Here is a 14416-nt window from a genome sequence, read left to right as displayed (position 1 = left end):
AAAAAAAAAAAAAAAAAAAAAAGGAGTGTTTCCAGAGACAAGCCCCAATGTGCACGTGCTTATCAAGCCTCTGTTTGCATCACACTTCCTATAATGGGGCATTTTGGCCAAATGTCCAAAGCCCAGAGTCAGTGTGGGAGGGGACTTCATGAGGGTGTGAAGAACTGGAGGTCTGATGCATTGGGCGCCAATATAGGGAACTAAGGGAGACATTGAGAAGATGAAGGGCCGTGTCCCAATGTCTGCTCCGTTTTTGTCCTGAGGCAAGGCAAGGGCTTTCTCCCTATGCAACAGCTCCTTACCCTGACCTTTGACAGTGAACTCAATGTAGAGGTGCTTCCTCAAGGAAGTCTGCTTTGGCCTCTCCAGTTGGGTCAGGTTGCCCTTGATCCCTATCCTGGTCTCTTGAGGCATCCTGATTTACAATTCTCTTACCGTCCTGGTGGCCTTGGTGGCCTGCCTTGTTCACTCCTGCGTCCCCAGCACCAGTAAGCCTCAGAATGAGTGTGTGGCTGGTCTCACAGTGCAGCCTCACACAATGTTTTTAACAACTGGTGCTGTCTCTACACCTTGGCTCCCAAGAGGGAGAGGCCAGAGCCCAGGTCACCCCTGACCCCGGCAGGCACCACCACCCACCACCCACTCGAACCCACTTGCAGTGGAAATTCTGACCCAGTGTTCCCCAAAGCAGAAGTCATCCAGGAGCTGGGTGCCTCCTGGGGGAGTAGCAAGAGCCCCCATTTATGGAGCACGCTCTTTGTGCCAGCCCTGTGTGCAGTGAGTTGCTCTGGAAGCTTGTTTAATCCCAGCAATGCTGTGGGCTCATTACCGCCCCCGCCCTGTCCCCGCCTAACAGGTGGGGAGACCGAGGTGCAGACAGCCCAAAAGATGGCACACACCTGAGCACCTTGTCCTTCTCAAACTCCTGGTCCCTCCCCTGCCTCTGTTCCCAACTCCACTTGGAGTCTAATCCCAGTGGGAATCTGCTCCAGGTGCCCTCACCCCTGGGGCTCAATGTCCCTCAGTCAGGTGGCCCCAGCACACTGCCACCCAGGGTTGAACCCCAGGAGTTTATTCACATGGCCCCAACCAAGCTCAGCTCTCCTCAGGGTCCCCTGGCTGAGCCTTCCCCTTCCCTACTGCTCCCTGCACCCTCCCAGTGTGAGTCTATGAGTCCGTCCTTCCCAGCCCACTGGCCACGGTGACAGGCTCCACAGGGACCGGAGCAGGGCAACTGCTCTCAGCATCCTTCAACCCTGTGCCCTGGGCGCCTGCCTGTCTCCACCTCCTCCCAGTCCTGCTGCAGGCCTGGAGGCTACCAGGATCCATTCGACTCGCATTTCAGCCTGGGGGATGGGATGGGGACCACTGCCAGACAAACCTCACTCTCTGGAGGAATGCAGGGCATCTTAACCCAGGAGAGCTCAGGTCACCTACAATCTAGGTAACTGAATATTGAAATGGACAGAGGATCGGTTAAATTGACACATTCACTCATTCATTAACTTTTTTTTTTATTTTTTATTTTTATTTATTATTTTTTTTTAGGCAATACAGCCAGGGGCTCGCTGTGTTGCCTGGGCTGGCCTCAAACTCCTGGGCTCAAGCAATCCTTCTGTCTCAGTCTTCTGAGTAGCTGGGACTACAGACACGCACTACTGCACCTGGTTTCATTTACTAACTTTTTTTTTTTTTTGAGATGGGGTCTCGCATTGTTGCCCAGGCTGGAGTGCAAGGGCGTGATTATAGCTCAGTGCAGCCTCAACTTTCCATCATCAAGCAATCCTCCCACCCCAGCCCCCCAAGTTGTTGGGACTACAGGCATGAGCCAGCCTGCCCAGCTAATTTTTAATGTTTTAAAAAAATTTCACAGAGACGGTCTTAGTGTGTTGCCGAGGCTGCACTAGCTCTTACTCATTCATGCATTCAGCCTTTCTGGAGTCCCCTTTCTGTACCAGCCCTTTGCATTTTCCCATTCACTCCTCCCACAGCCCACACGGCAGATGCCAGCCCAACCCCATTTTCACAGGTGAGCCAAACTTGGCATGGGGCATAAGCCCTCGGTCCACACAGGTGGGGCTAAACTGGGAGGCAGCTCCCTCCAGCTCTTGGAGCCCTGGGCCCCTGGGGATGCTGGCAGGTAGCCAAGGAATCCCAGGCTTGGAGGGGACTGCAGACAGACACAGCAACCAAGGGAGCCCAGGGCAGGGATGAGAGAGGACAAGTGGGGATTTTCAGAGGAAGAAACTCACAGCACAGAAAGGGACCCCTCCTCTCCTGAGAGAGAAGCGGCTCCTGGAGACTGGGTGGACCCTGGGCATCCCCCCCACCCACACACAGACACCTGCCATTTCAGGCACTGTCCGAGATGCAATGCCTTCCCAGCAGTTCCCAGGCTCCTCTGCCATCTGCTGTGGCCTACCAATGTCATCTCCCATATGTCAGCCTTCCCCTGAAGGAAACTGATGAGCAGCCAGGATGTGTGACTGTCACATGCTCCTTCCAGGCAGCACAGACCCTTGCTGGCCTCCTCCCCTTTGTCCAGGCATCCCCTCAGTATTCAGGGCCACCAGCCAGTGTCTGAGCCTGGGCCCCAGGCAGGTGAGGGAGCAAGTATGGGACTCCTGTCCCTGGGCGACTGTCACCCCTTGTCTTCTAGGACATATGGTAGGTGGTCTAGGAGGCAAACCAGGCCTGGGCTTCCTCTTCCCTGACAGGTGGTTGGCACCCCTAGCCTGAGGGTGCTCTGGGCCTTTGCCCCCTGGAAGCCACAGCCTGGACCAACTCACTGGCCCTATCTTTGGGAACAAGCTCGTCTTGTCCCAGCAATTTCGCCTCCTGTGAAGGCTGCCAACGGTGGCCAGGGGACTCTGCTGGGATTCTCCTGGCTGCAGAGACCTCACCAATAATTGATCTTGCAGAAGGCAGTGGAGTTCCTGAGGCGGGGCCCGGGTCTGGAAGGGCAGGCTCACAGCCCCAGTCCCTTGGAACCTGTGACCAGCAGCTCCACAAGGGCTCGTTTCTCACTGGACAAAGATGGCCCTCAGATCCTTGCTCCACACTCTGGCTGGGGGCAGGGATAGAGGACAGCTGTACTGATGGCTCAGTTTTCTCATCTTGCCCCCAGCTCCCTAGGGTTGACAGATGACAGATGATGGATGATAGATGATGGATGGTGGTCACATGGCCACATCCCACTAGAAGGGAGCCCTCCTCGGGCCTCCAGCCTCCCAGGTGGGTGGGGACAGGGGTGGAGACAGGGCAGAAAAGGAGCAAGAAAGAATAAAAGCTCACCCAGGCTTTTAAGTCGGGCTCAGGCAGAACTGAGGGCAGAAAGCCCAGCCATCTACAATGTCTTGCTAGATGGTACAATGGTTAAAAGCACTGATTGTGACTCAGGAGGTTGGGCTCAAGTCTGGGCCCCCAGTTATTGCTATGTGACTTGTGGAGGGGGTCACTCTCTGAGTCCCTTTCCCTGCCTCTTGTTGGGGTGATGGCTGTGGAGGTGGAAAGAAATCACGCTGAGGGACCTCAGTTCCAGGCTGGGCCCCTGGTGAGGGCTGGGTGGATGGGACTCCTGAAGACTGTGTGACCCTCATGAGCACAGCCATTGCGCCCACCCACATGGGGCCTTTGGGTGAATTAGAAAAAGGCACCTTGGCTGGGTGTGGTGGTGCACACCTGTAATTCCAGCACTTTGGGAGGCAGAGGTGGGTGGATCCCTTGAGCTCAAGAGTTTGAGAACAGGGCAACATGGTGAAACCCTGTCTCTACAAAAACTATAAAAATTAGCTGGACATGGTGGTGTGTGCCTGTAGTCCCAGCTACTTGTAGGGCAGAGGTAGAAGGATCGTTTGGGCCCAGGAGATTGAGACTGCAGTGAGCTGAGATTGTGCCACTGCACTCCTGCCTAAGCAAGTGAAACAGAACCTGTCTAAAAAAAAAAAAAAAAAAAAAAAAGCAAAACAAGAAAAGGCACCTGTGCAGTTCCCCAAAAGTAAAACATGTAATTGCCACATGACGTGGCCTGGAAATTCCATCCCTAGGTATATCTTCCAAAGAACTGAAAGCAAGGCTGGGCGCGGTGGCTCAAGCCTGTAATCCCAGCACTTTGGGAGGCCGAGACGGGCAGATCATGAGGTTGGGAGATCGAGACCATCCTGGCTAACACGGTGAAACCTCGTCTCTACTAAAAAATACAAAAAAACTAGCCGGGCGAGGTAGCAGGTGCCTGTAGTCCCAGCTACTCGGGAGGCTGAGGCAGGAGAATGGCGTAAACCTGGGAGGCGGAGCTTGCAGTGAGCTGAGATCCGGCCACTGCACGGGTGACAGAGTGAGACTCCGTCTCAAAAAAAAAAAAACAAAAACAAAAAACAAAGAACTGAAAGCAGACTTAAACAAGTACTTTGCCTTAGTGGGGCCTGCCATAGTCTAGGTGGTTTTTAAAACAACAGAAATTTATTTCTCACAGTCCCGGAGGCTGGAAGTTCCAGATCAGGGTGCCAACATGGTTGGATTCTGGCAAGGACCATTTTCTAGGTCATAAAGTGTAGAATTCCCACTGTATCCTCACATAGCAAAAAGAATTTGAGAGAGCTCTTCAGGGTTCTTTTTATAAGGCCACTAATCCCGGCCAGGCACGGTGGCTCACGCCTGTAATCCTAGCACTTTAGGAGGCTGACGCGGGTGGATTGCCTGGGCTCAGGAGTTTGACAGAAGCTTGGGCAACGTGGTGAAACCCCATCTTTACTAAAATACAAAAAAAAAAAAAAAAAAAATTTAGCCGGGCATGGTGGTGTATGCCTGTAGTCCCAGCCACTGAGGAGGCTGAGGCAGAAGAATTGCTTGAACCCGGGAGGCAGAGGTTGAAGTGAGCTGAGATCACACCACTGCACTCCAACCTGGCAATAGAGTGAAACTCCACCTCAAAAATAAATAAATAAGGCCACTAATCCCATTCATGAGGACTCCACCCAAGACTTAACCACTTCCCAGGCACATTGAGGGTTAGAATTTCATATCTATAACTACATACTTCCCCCTCAGAGATGGGGTCTGGCTATGTTGCCCAGGCTGGCGTGCAGCAGCTATTCACAGGCACAATCCCACTACTGATTGGCACAGGAGTTTTAATCTGTTGCACGTTTTTTGTTTTTGTTTTTGTTTTTTTTTTGAGACGGAGTCTCGCTCTGTCGCCCAGGCTGGAGTGTGGTGCCGCCATCTTGGCTCACTGCAAGGTCCACCTCCCGGGTTCATGCCATTCTCCTGCCTCAGCCTCCTGAGTAGCTAGGACTACAGGCACCTGCCACCACACCTGGTTAATTTTGTTTTTGTATTTTTAGTAGAGACCGGGTTTCACCGTGTTACCAGGATGGTCTCGATCTCCTGACCTCGTGAACCGCCCACCTCGGCCTCCCACCGTGCTGGGATTACAGGCGTGAGCCACCATGCCTGGCTGCACTTTCTTTCTTCCTTTTTTTTTTTCAAGATGGAGTCTTGCTCTGTCCCCAGGCTGGAGTGCAGTAGTGCGATCTCAGCTCACTGCAACCTCTGCCTCCCGGATTCAAGCAATTCTCCTGCCTCAGCCTCCTGAGTAGCTGGGACTATAGGCGTGCACCACCATGCTCAGCTAATTTTTGTATTTTTAGTAGAGACGAGATTTCACCATGTTGGTCAGGATGGTCTCAATCTCCTGACCTCGTGAACCACCTGCTGTGGCCTTCCAAAGTGCTGGGATTACAGGTGTGAGCCACTGCGCCTGGCCTGCACTTTCTACCTGGGCAGGTTTACTCCACCTGATGGTCATCATACTGATGCTGAACTTAGTGCAGACACCTGACGGACATAGTGACTAAAGCCCAGAACTCCTAGGTTCAAGCAACACTCCCACCTCAGCCTCTGGAGTAGCTGAAACTATAAGTGTGTACCACAATGCCCAGCTGGAATTTCAACATACAAATTTTGGGGGACACAAACATTCAGCCCATTGTGTACACGTACATACACGTTCAAGCAATATTATTTATGCCGAGCGCGGTGGCTCACGCCTATAATCCCAACACTTTGGGAGGCAGGGGTGTGGATCATCTGAGGTCAGGAGTTCGAGACCAGCCTGACCAACACGGTGAAACCCCAGTCTCTACTAAAAATACAAAATTAGCTGGGCACAGTGGCGTGTGCCTGTAATCCCAGCTACTCGGGAGGCTGAGGCAGGAGAATCACTTGAAACTGGGAGGTGGAGGTTGTGGTGAGCCGAGATCTCGCCATTGCACTCCAGTCTGGGCAACAAGAGCAAAACTCTGTCTCAAAAAACAACAACAACAACTACAAGAAAAAAAAAAAAACAAGTAATGTTATTCACAATAGTGAAAAAATAGAAGCCACGATCGGTGGCACATATCTGTAGTCAGCTTCCTATCTACCAGGCCTGTCCTCAAGCACCTGGATACTGGGAGGAAGAAAAAAAAATATTAAAAGCATCTTTCTCAATGCATTTTATATCCATCTGTTGAAACAACTGCCATCATAAACTGATTTTGTAAGAATAAGACATGCAGGCCGGGCACGGTGGCTCACGCCTGTAATCCCAGCACTTTGGAAGGCCGAGGCGGGCGGATCATGAGGTCAAAAGATCAAGACCATCCTGGCTAATACGGTGAAACCCCGTCTCTACTAAAAAATACGAAAAATTAGCCAGGTGCGGTGGCGGGCACCTGTAGTCCCAGCTACTCGGGAGGCTGAGGCAGGAGAATGACGTAAACCTGGGAGGCGGAGCTTGCAGTGAGCCAAGACCGAGCCACTGCACTCCAGCCTGGGTGACAGAGCGAGACTCCGTCTCAAAAAAAAAAAAGAATAAGACATGCAAATGGAATCATACAGTATGTGGCCTTTTGTGACTGCTTCTTTCACTTAGCATAATGTTTTCAAGGCTCATCCATGTTGTAGCATTTATCAGTACAATATTTCATTTCATTTTTTCCTTTTTGAGACAGGGTCTAGTTCTGTTGCCCTTGCTGGAGTGCAGTGGCACTAACATGGCTCACTGCAATCTCTGCCATAGTGATGGTGCGCGTATAGTCCCAGCTACTTGGGAGGCTGAAGTGGGAGAACTGCTTGAACCCAGGAGGCAGAGGGAGAATTGTTTGAACCTGGGAGGTGGGGGTTGCCGTGAGCCAAGATCGCACCATTGTACTGCAGCCTGGGTGACACAGCGAAACTGTCTCAAAAAAAAAAAAAAAAAAGTCATATATTTGGAATCATACAGTATGTAGCCTTTTCAGAATAGCATCTTTCATATAGTAATAGGCATTTAAGTTTCCTCCATGTTTTTCCATGGCCTGACAGCTCCTTTCTTTTTAGTGCTGATTAATATTCCATTGTCTGGATGTACCACAGTTTCTTTCTTTTCATTTAGTTATTTAATTTGAGACAGGGTCTCACTCTGTCGCCGAGGCTGGAGTGCAGCGGTGTGATCATAGCTCACTAAAACTTCAACCTCCTCGGCTCAAGCAATCCTTCCACCTCAGCCTCCAGAGTAGCTGGGACTACAGACACATGCCACAATGCTCAGCTAATTTTTTTTAATTTTTATTTATTTATTTATTTGTAGAGATGGGGGTCTCACTATAGTGCCCAGGCTGCTCTCAAACTTCTTCTTCTTTTTTCTTTTTTTGAGATGGAGTCTCACTCTGTCACCCAGGCTGGAGTGCAGGGGCGCGATCTCGGCTCATTGCAACCTCACTCTCCTGGGTTCAGGCGATTCTCCTGCCTCAGCCTCTCGAGTAGCTGGGACTACAGGCATGCGCCACCACACCAGGCTAATTTTTTCAGATTTTTAGTAGAGACAGGGTTTCCCCATGTTGGCCAGGCTGGTCTTGAACTCCCGATCTCAAATGATCCACCCTCCTCAGCCTCCCAAAGTGCTGGGGTTACAGGTGTGAGCCACCGTGCCCAGCCTCTATTTATTCTTTCATCTGTTGACTGACACCTGCATGCTTTCCATCCCCAGGGCTTTGAGGCATCAGAAGTTCTGCATTCTCTCCAGCAGAGGGGGCTGTTGGGTCCCAACCTGTTCTTCCAGTAAAGAAAGGCAAAGGGTGGCGTCCGGGAGGGGTTTGCTGGAACTTTTGCTTGGGGTCTAGGAACCACTTGGGCTGCTGCTGAGGGTGTGTGAAGGTGTGTGTGTGTTTTGATTTTAAAATTACTTCTAGGCTGGGCGTGGTGGCTCATGCCTGTAATCCCAGCATTTCGGGAAGCTGAGTTAGGAGGATCATTTGAGCCCAGGGGTCCGAGGCTGCAGTGAGCTAGGACTACAATAATGCACTCCAGCGTGGGTGACAAAGCGAGACCCCCATCTCAAATATAAGTAAATAAATATAAGTACATAAATAATAGAATCATGTAACCACACTCAGAAAACAAGGAAAATTGACGGGGAACATCACCAAAAACCCCACTTTTCTGTTCTATTTTAGTTTTGAGATTTGAAAACATAACCTGGATTGGCAATGATGGAAATGCTTGTTATCTAATTGTGGCGATGGCTTCAAAGTATACACAGATGTCAAAACTCATCAAATCGCACTCCTAATATGCAGCTTATGACACTTTAATTATACTTCAATAAAGTTGTAAAAAAAAGCTCAGCACTTTGGGAGGCCGAGACAGGTGGATCACGAGGTCAGGAGATCGAGACCATCCTGGCTAACCCAGTGAAACCCCGTCTCTACTAAAAAATACAAAAAAACTAGCCGGATGAGGTGGCAGGCGCCTGTAGTCCCAGCTACTCCGGAGGCTGAGGCAGGAGAATGGTGTAAACCCGGGAGGCGGAGCTTGCAGTGAGCTGATATCTGGCCACTGCACTTCAGCCTGGGCGACAGAGTGAGACTGTCTCAAAAAAAAAAAAAAAAAAAGCCAGGTAATTGCACTTTGGGAGGTCAAGGCAGGTGGATCACCTGAGGTTAGGAGTTTGCCACCAGCCCGACCAACATGGAGAAATCCCGTCTCTACAAAAAATACAAAATTAGCCAGGCACGGTGGCGCATGTCTGTAATCCCAGCTACCTGAGAGGCTGAGGCAGAATTGCTTGAACTTGGGAGGCAGAGGTTGTGGTGAGCCAAGATCACGCCATTGCACTCCAGTCCAGGCAACAAGAATGAAACTCAATCTCAATAATAATAATAATAATAGTTGTAAAAAAATCTATTTTGTTTTTTAAATTACAAAAGATAGGTGGGTTGGTTGGTTTGTTTTTTGTTGAGACAGTCTCACTCCATCACCCAGGCTGGAGTGCAGTGGTGTAATCTCCACTCACTGCAACCTCTGCCTGTTGGGTCCAAGCAATTCTCCTGCCTCAGCCTCTGGAGTCACCATGCCCAGCTAATTTTTGTATTTTTAGTAGAGACGGGGTTTCACCATATTGGCCAGTCTGGTCTTAAACTCCTGACCTCAAGTGATCTGCCTGCCTGGCCTCCCAAAGTGCTGGGATTACAGGTGCGAGCCAGAGATAGGCGTTTTATTATGAAGAATTTAGAAAAGCATGATGATGAAGAAAATAAATGTCACCCACTGCTCAGAGACTGCTTGGGAGCTCTTGGTGAAGCCCTCTTTTCCTGCTGAACCCCTCAGAAGGCTCCTGGGGTAGCGCTCAGGGCCCATCCAGCCTCCAGCTTCTGCAGCCAAGCTCCAGGGCCCACCTCTGCTCTGCGGGCCTCATGATGCAGGCTCAGCTAGTGTCCTTCCCACTGAAGGAACAGTAGGAATCAGCATGGGGCTCTACCTTCTTCACTGAGTCTTCTCCACTCAGACTCCTGGGTCTCCATAATCTCCCTGGCCAGTCCCTTCTCAGTCTCTCTGCCTCTACTTCCCCCTAGTCCAGTCCCTGTCCCTTCTCCACCCCGCCTCATGCAGGCAGGGGGAGAGTCTCCAGGTCCAAGGCTACAAACAATAGCGATTCACTGGCAACACTCCACTTTCTCTCTGAGGTCTTCATTGCTCCTTGGTGCCACAGGGTCATCCTCTGTCTGCCTGACGCTGGCTCATGGAGGGGCTATGGTGACCTGAAGCCCTATGCAGGCACCTCTGCTTGCCTGTTGCAGTCAGCATCCCAAAGTCATCCCTGTAGCTGGCCTCCCTCTGTTGGGAGAAAAGCTGAGTGTTGGGAGAGAAGCCCAGGCAGGGCTTGCATGTCTGCTAGACTTGCTGGCTCCTTGCTTCTAGCACTCCCATTATCTCAAGTAGCCATATGTTTCAAAGAAAATGCTAAACCATCACAGCTGTAGCTCATTCGCTTGCTACACTGCTTCCTTTCAACCCCCACATCCTCACCACCTGTTTCTTTGTTTGATCACCAGTAAACAGTGTGGGCTCCCAGCCTTTGCAGCCTCTAAACTAGCGTTGGCCCCCTGGTCCCACTTTCTCTCTTGTCTTTTCTCATTTCTTTAATTTCGCCAGACTTTGTCGCCCCCATGGCCTGGTGTTGGGTCCGATCACCCCAACATCCCTCATTCCCCACACCTACTCCATCTACAAGTCCCATGAGTTTTATTTCCAGAATGCTCCTGAAATCCAACCCCTTCTCCAGGCCACCTTGCTTCTGCCCTACTCTGGGTCACCAATGCCTTCCTCATGAACAATTGCCACAATCTCCAACCACTCCCCCTGCTTTCACCTCCCATGCCCAACCTTCCATGCAACAGACCCCAGCAAGTCACCCACTGCTTCCTGTGAGGTCGAATACAGCAGCCATGGTGGCCACTTAAACTCAGTAACATGAAAGCAAACATTCAGTTCTTCAGCTGCCCCCAGCCACATTTCAGATGCTTAGTAATTGCACGGGGCAGCTCATGCCTGCCACATTGTGCAGCACAGATTACAGAACATGCCCATGGTTCTGGAAAGTTCTATGGGACAGTGCAGGTCTAGAACCTTTGAGCAGCTTTTCCTCACATTTAGAATAAAACCCAAACTTTGTACAGGACTACAAGGCCCTGCCTAACCTCTGTTCCCACTTCCTACCGCCCACACCAGCCTCATCTCCCAACCTGGCTGTTCCTCAAACACAACTTTGAAGCCTCCTTGTCCTTCGCCTACCTGGTCCTTGTCCTTAGGACCAGCTCAGGCATCACCTCAACTGGCAAGCCTTTGCCAGGACTGTGCCTTTTCCCACAGGACACACACACCTCTGCTATAGCCAGGCTGTGAATGCCTTATCATTTTCTCCCCCATACACTGGCATTGCTCTTGGTGACCTATCTGCCCTCCAGGCCATGCACACATCTGGTTCCTCATTCCACCAGACCTGGCTGAGCACTTACTCTGAGCTCACTATATGACGGACACAGGGGAACAAGACAAACAGGTCTGTGACCTTGCAGAGTTTAGATCTAGTTGGAATAGACACTGAGTGGGGGATTACAGAGTGTTATATGTGTCTGAATCCCATTCCCATGCCCCACTACACTCCTCCCTAGGGAGGGATGGATGATAAGAAAACTCTGCAGGAAAGGCCCAGAGGCCCAGGATAGGGGTGCTTTCAGGGAAGTCCTGAGGAGAGAGCAGTGTCCTTGGGGCCAGAAGAGGCCGTCCCACAAGGGAGAGAGCCACTATCTGGACGTGTCCTTGTGCCTAACAAAAAGCCATTTGCTATGCCAAGAGAACAGAGCATGCAAACTCAAACCAAACAGCTTCAGAGTTTATTTAGAGACAGGGTCTTGCTCTGTTACCTAGGCTGGAGTTCAGTGGCGTGATCCTAGCTCACTGAAGCCTCAAATTCTCAGGCTCAGTGCAATCCTCCCACCCCAGTCTCCTGAGCAGGCAGGACTACAGGCACGAGCTACCATGCCAGGCTAATTTCTACATTTTTTGTAGAGACAGAATTTCACTATGTTGCCCAGGCTGGTCTTGAAGTCCTGGGCTCAAGCGATCCTCCTGCCTCCGCCTCCCAAAGCAACAGGATTACAGGTATTGGGCCACTGTGCCTGGCCTTTATCATACCCTTTTTAAAGAAAAGGCCACTGAGGGCTGGGTGCAGTGGCTCACACCTGTAATCCCAGCACTATAGGAGGCCAAGGCGGGCAGATCATGAGGTCAGGAGTTCAAGACCAGCCTGGCCAACATAGTGAAACCTCGTCTCTACTAAAAATACAAAAGATTAGCTGGGCGTGATGGCAGGTGCCTGTAATTCCACCTACTTGGGAGGCTGAGGCAGGAGAATCACTTGAACCCGGGAGGCGGAGGTTGTGGTGAGCAGAGGTCACGCCACTGTACTCCAGCCTAGGCGACAGTGTGAGACTCCGTCTCAGAAAAAAAAAAAAAAAAAGGCCACTGAGGATGACAGCACTGCTCAGTATGGCACTACTGGGATTCCAGCCCCTTTATTCCCCACTACCCCAAAGGCAGGGCATCATTTGCATCTCAGTTTCTTCACCTGCAAAATGGACTATTCACAGCCTGAAGGGGAAGGGGATGAGAAGGTCCGCTGGGTCCAAGGGACCAGGATGGCAGGAGGTTAGCAAGGCCTGCAGAGGGCAGCAGTGAGCTGCGCACCACCCACCGGGCCTGGAAATTGGGTCCCAGGGGTTTTCCAGCAGCAGGAATGTTCTCCAGGGTTACCAATATTAACAGGCAATCACGAAACGACCCCTACACACCCTTTATCAGGGTGTGTTTTATATTTGCCCCATCTGGACATTTTACACAGGTTGCTCTCAACATTTTGTACCATGGCCCACAGGGCTGGGTGGAAGACAGGACAGCCCAGAGCAGGGAGTGAAACAAAATCTTTGATGGTTCTCTAGGGAAGCCCAGAGATCTGAGACAGGGCAGAGAGCAGGGAGTCTGATGAGCACAAAATTAAAATACCCAAACCAGCCTGTCGGGTTAGGGGAAAAGGAAGCAGGATTGGGCACATGAAGAACGGATGACAAAACTGAGGCTCAGAGAAACACTGATGAGATCACACAGCCAGGAGTTGGCAGGGAGACCTGAACCCAAGCAGGGCTGGCCTGGCTACTAGTCTGGGCTCAGTCCCTTAGATTGGACTTCAAAGCATCTGTTCCAGATGACACTGGCATTGGGAGGAGGGCATGAAAATCCCTCACATCCACACAGGGACAACAGCACTTGGAGGTGGATGTTCTTCTCACTTCAAGGAAACCGAGGCAGAGAGGGAGAGGTGGTCAAGACTCAAGCCCAGTAATTTATTTGCCATATCCTGTTTCCTTTTCTCCTAACCCAGCGGGCTGGTTTGGGTATTTTCATTTTGTGCCCATCAGATTCCCTGCACAGTGCTCTCTGCTGTGTCTCAGATCTCTGTGTCCCTAGAGAACCAGCAAAGATTTTGTTTCACTCCCTGCTCTGGCTGTTCTGTCTTCCACCCAGCCCTGTGGGCCTTGGTGCAGGCTGGCCCCCTTAGAGGGAGGCTAATCGGGGAAGTTCTGAGTCAGGTCGTCCTGGAAAAACTACACTGGCCTCTGGAGCTCAGGAGAGGCCAGGGGACAAACATGGCTTAGCACACAGGAAAGCACACTGTGGGTATTGAGTGACCTGAGGGAGAAATCCCTATTTATCATACATCATGTGGTCCTGCTGTGAAAAACCCTTGTGGCAGTCAGCCACAGCAGATCCACAACATGAGACGCACGCTGAAACAGGGGTGCTGGCATTGGCGACCCAGCCTGGTCCTCCCTGCCTCGCTGAGTGACCTGCCTGGTCCTGGCCTCTCTGTGAGTTGTGCCCAGCCCTGAGGCTGGTGAAAGGCCAGGCTGTAAGGTGTGAGGAACTCACCTGAGTCTCCATGGAAGGTGCCCTCCCCATCCTTGGGCCAGATCTGCCCGGTCTTGCGGACGCCCACGATGGTGGCCTCAGACACGAAAACCGGGCAGTGCCGGTGACGCTTATGGCGCTGCGACGTGGTGAGGGGCAGAGGGGGGAGATTGCTTCTGTCGGAGGACTGCTGCGAGTTCTGCGAAGGAGAGCAGCTCTTGTCCTGGAACATGAGGTAGGTGGTGGGGCCTGGGGACACGCGGCTGTACTGGCCCGAGGAGAAGTCCTCCTGGCCGGAGGGGAGCCAAGTGTTCCTGTTTCAGGACTGCAGAACTGGCCCGGACCTCTGTGTTGGAAAGGTCTTTTTGGACCAGGGAGTCCGGTGTCCTTTTTATGGGGGACCCCTGGGCTGCGAGTTGGAACAGTCCAATTCGCCGTTGTTAGGACCTGAGTTTCCCAAAAGGCACAGGGACGGGGGGAGGGTGGCGGCTCGATGGGGGAGCCGCCTCCGGGGGCCCCCGCCCTGCGCCCACGGCGCGGCCCCTTTAAGAGGCCCGCCTGGCTCCGTCAGCCGCGCCGCGGCCACCGCCCCCCGGCCCTCCCCTTCCTGCGGCGCAGAGTGCGGGCCGGGCGGGAGTGCGGCGAGAGGGGG

At 51.9% G+C, this 14416-nt stretch overlaps 1 protein-coding gene across 1 annotated transcript; it reads right to left on the bottom strand.

The window, feature by feature from the left end:
* Positions 1–9483: 9483 nt before the first annotated feature.
* LOC108540653 (breakpoint cluster region protein-like) lies at positions 9484–14165 on the bottom strand. Its single transcript, XM_017889788.1, has 2 exons — positions 13786–14165; positions 9484–10134 (listed from the first exon to the last, which is right to left on the bottom strand). The coding sequence occupies exons 1-2, from the start codon at positions 13994–13996 to the stop codon at positions 10112–10114; spliced, it is 234 nt and encodes a 77-aa protein (XP_017745277.1). The 5' UTR covers positions 13997–14165; the 3' UTR covers positions 9484–10111.
* Positions 14166–14416: the final 251 nt, after the last annotated feature.

This window comes from Rhinopithecus bieti, unplaced genomic scaffold, assembly GCF_001698545.2.
Source record: "Rhinopithecus bieti isolate Rb0 unplaced genomic scaffold, ASM169854v2 scaffold_19723, whole genome shotgun sequence".
In the NCBI taxonomy this organism is placed as follows: domain Eukaryota; kingdom Metazoa; phylum Chordata; class Mammalia; order Primates; family Cercopithecidae; genus Rhinopithecus; species Rhinopithecus bieti.
The sequence above is the reverse complement of the archived record's forward strand: the minus strand, read 5'-3'. Positions and strand labels throughout refer to the sequence as shown.

Bases quoted from the DNA above. Each gene is read 5' to 3' on its own strand.
- LOC108540653 (XM_017889788.1), bottom strand. From the start codon at position 13,996: ATGTTCCAGGACAAGAGCTGCTCTCCTTCGCAGAACTCGCAGCAGTCC. The intron at 10,135-13,785 runs GTGAGTTCCTCA...TTCTCCCAACAG, and splicing joins CACCTTCCATGGAGACTCAG to AGGGAGGCCAGCTACAGGGA.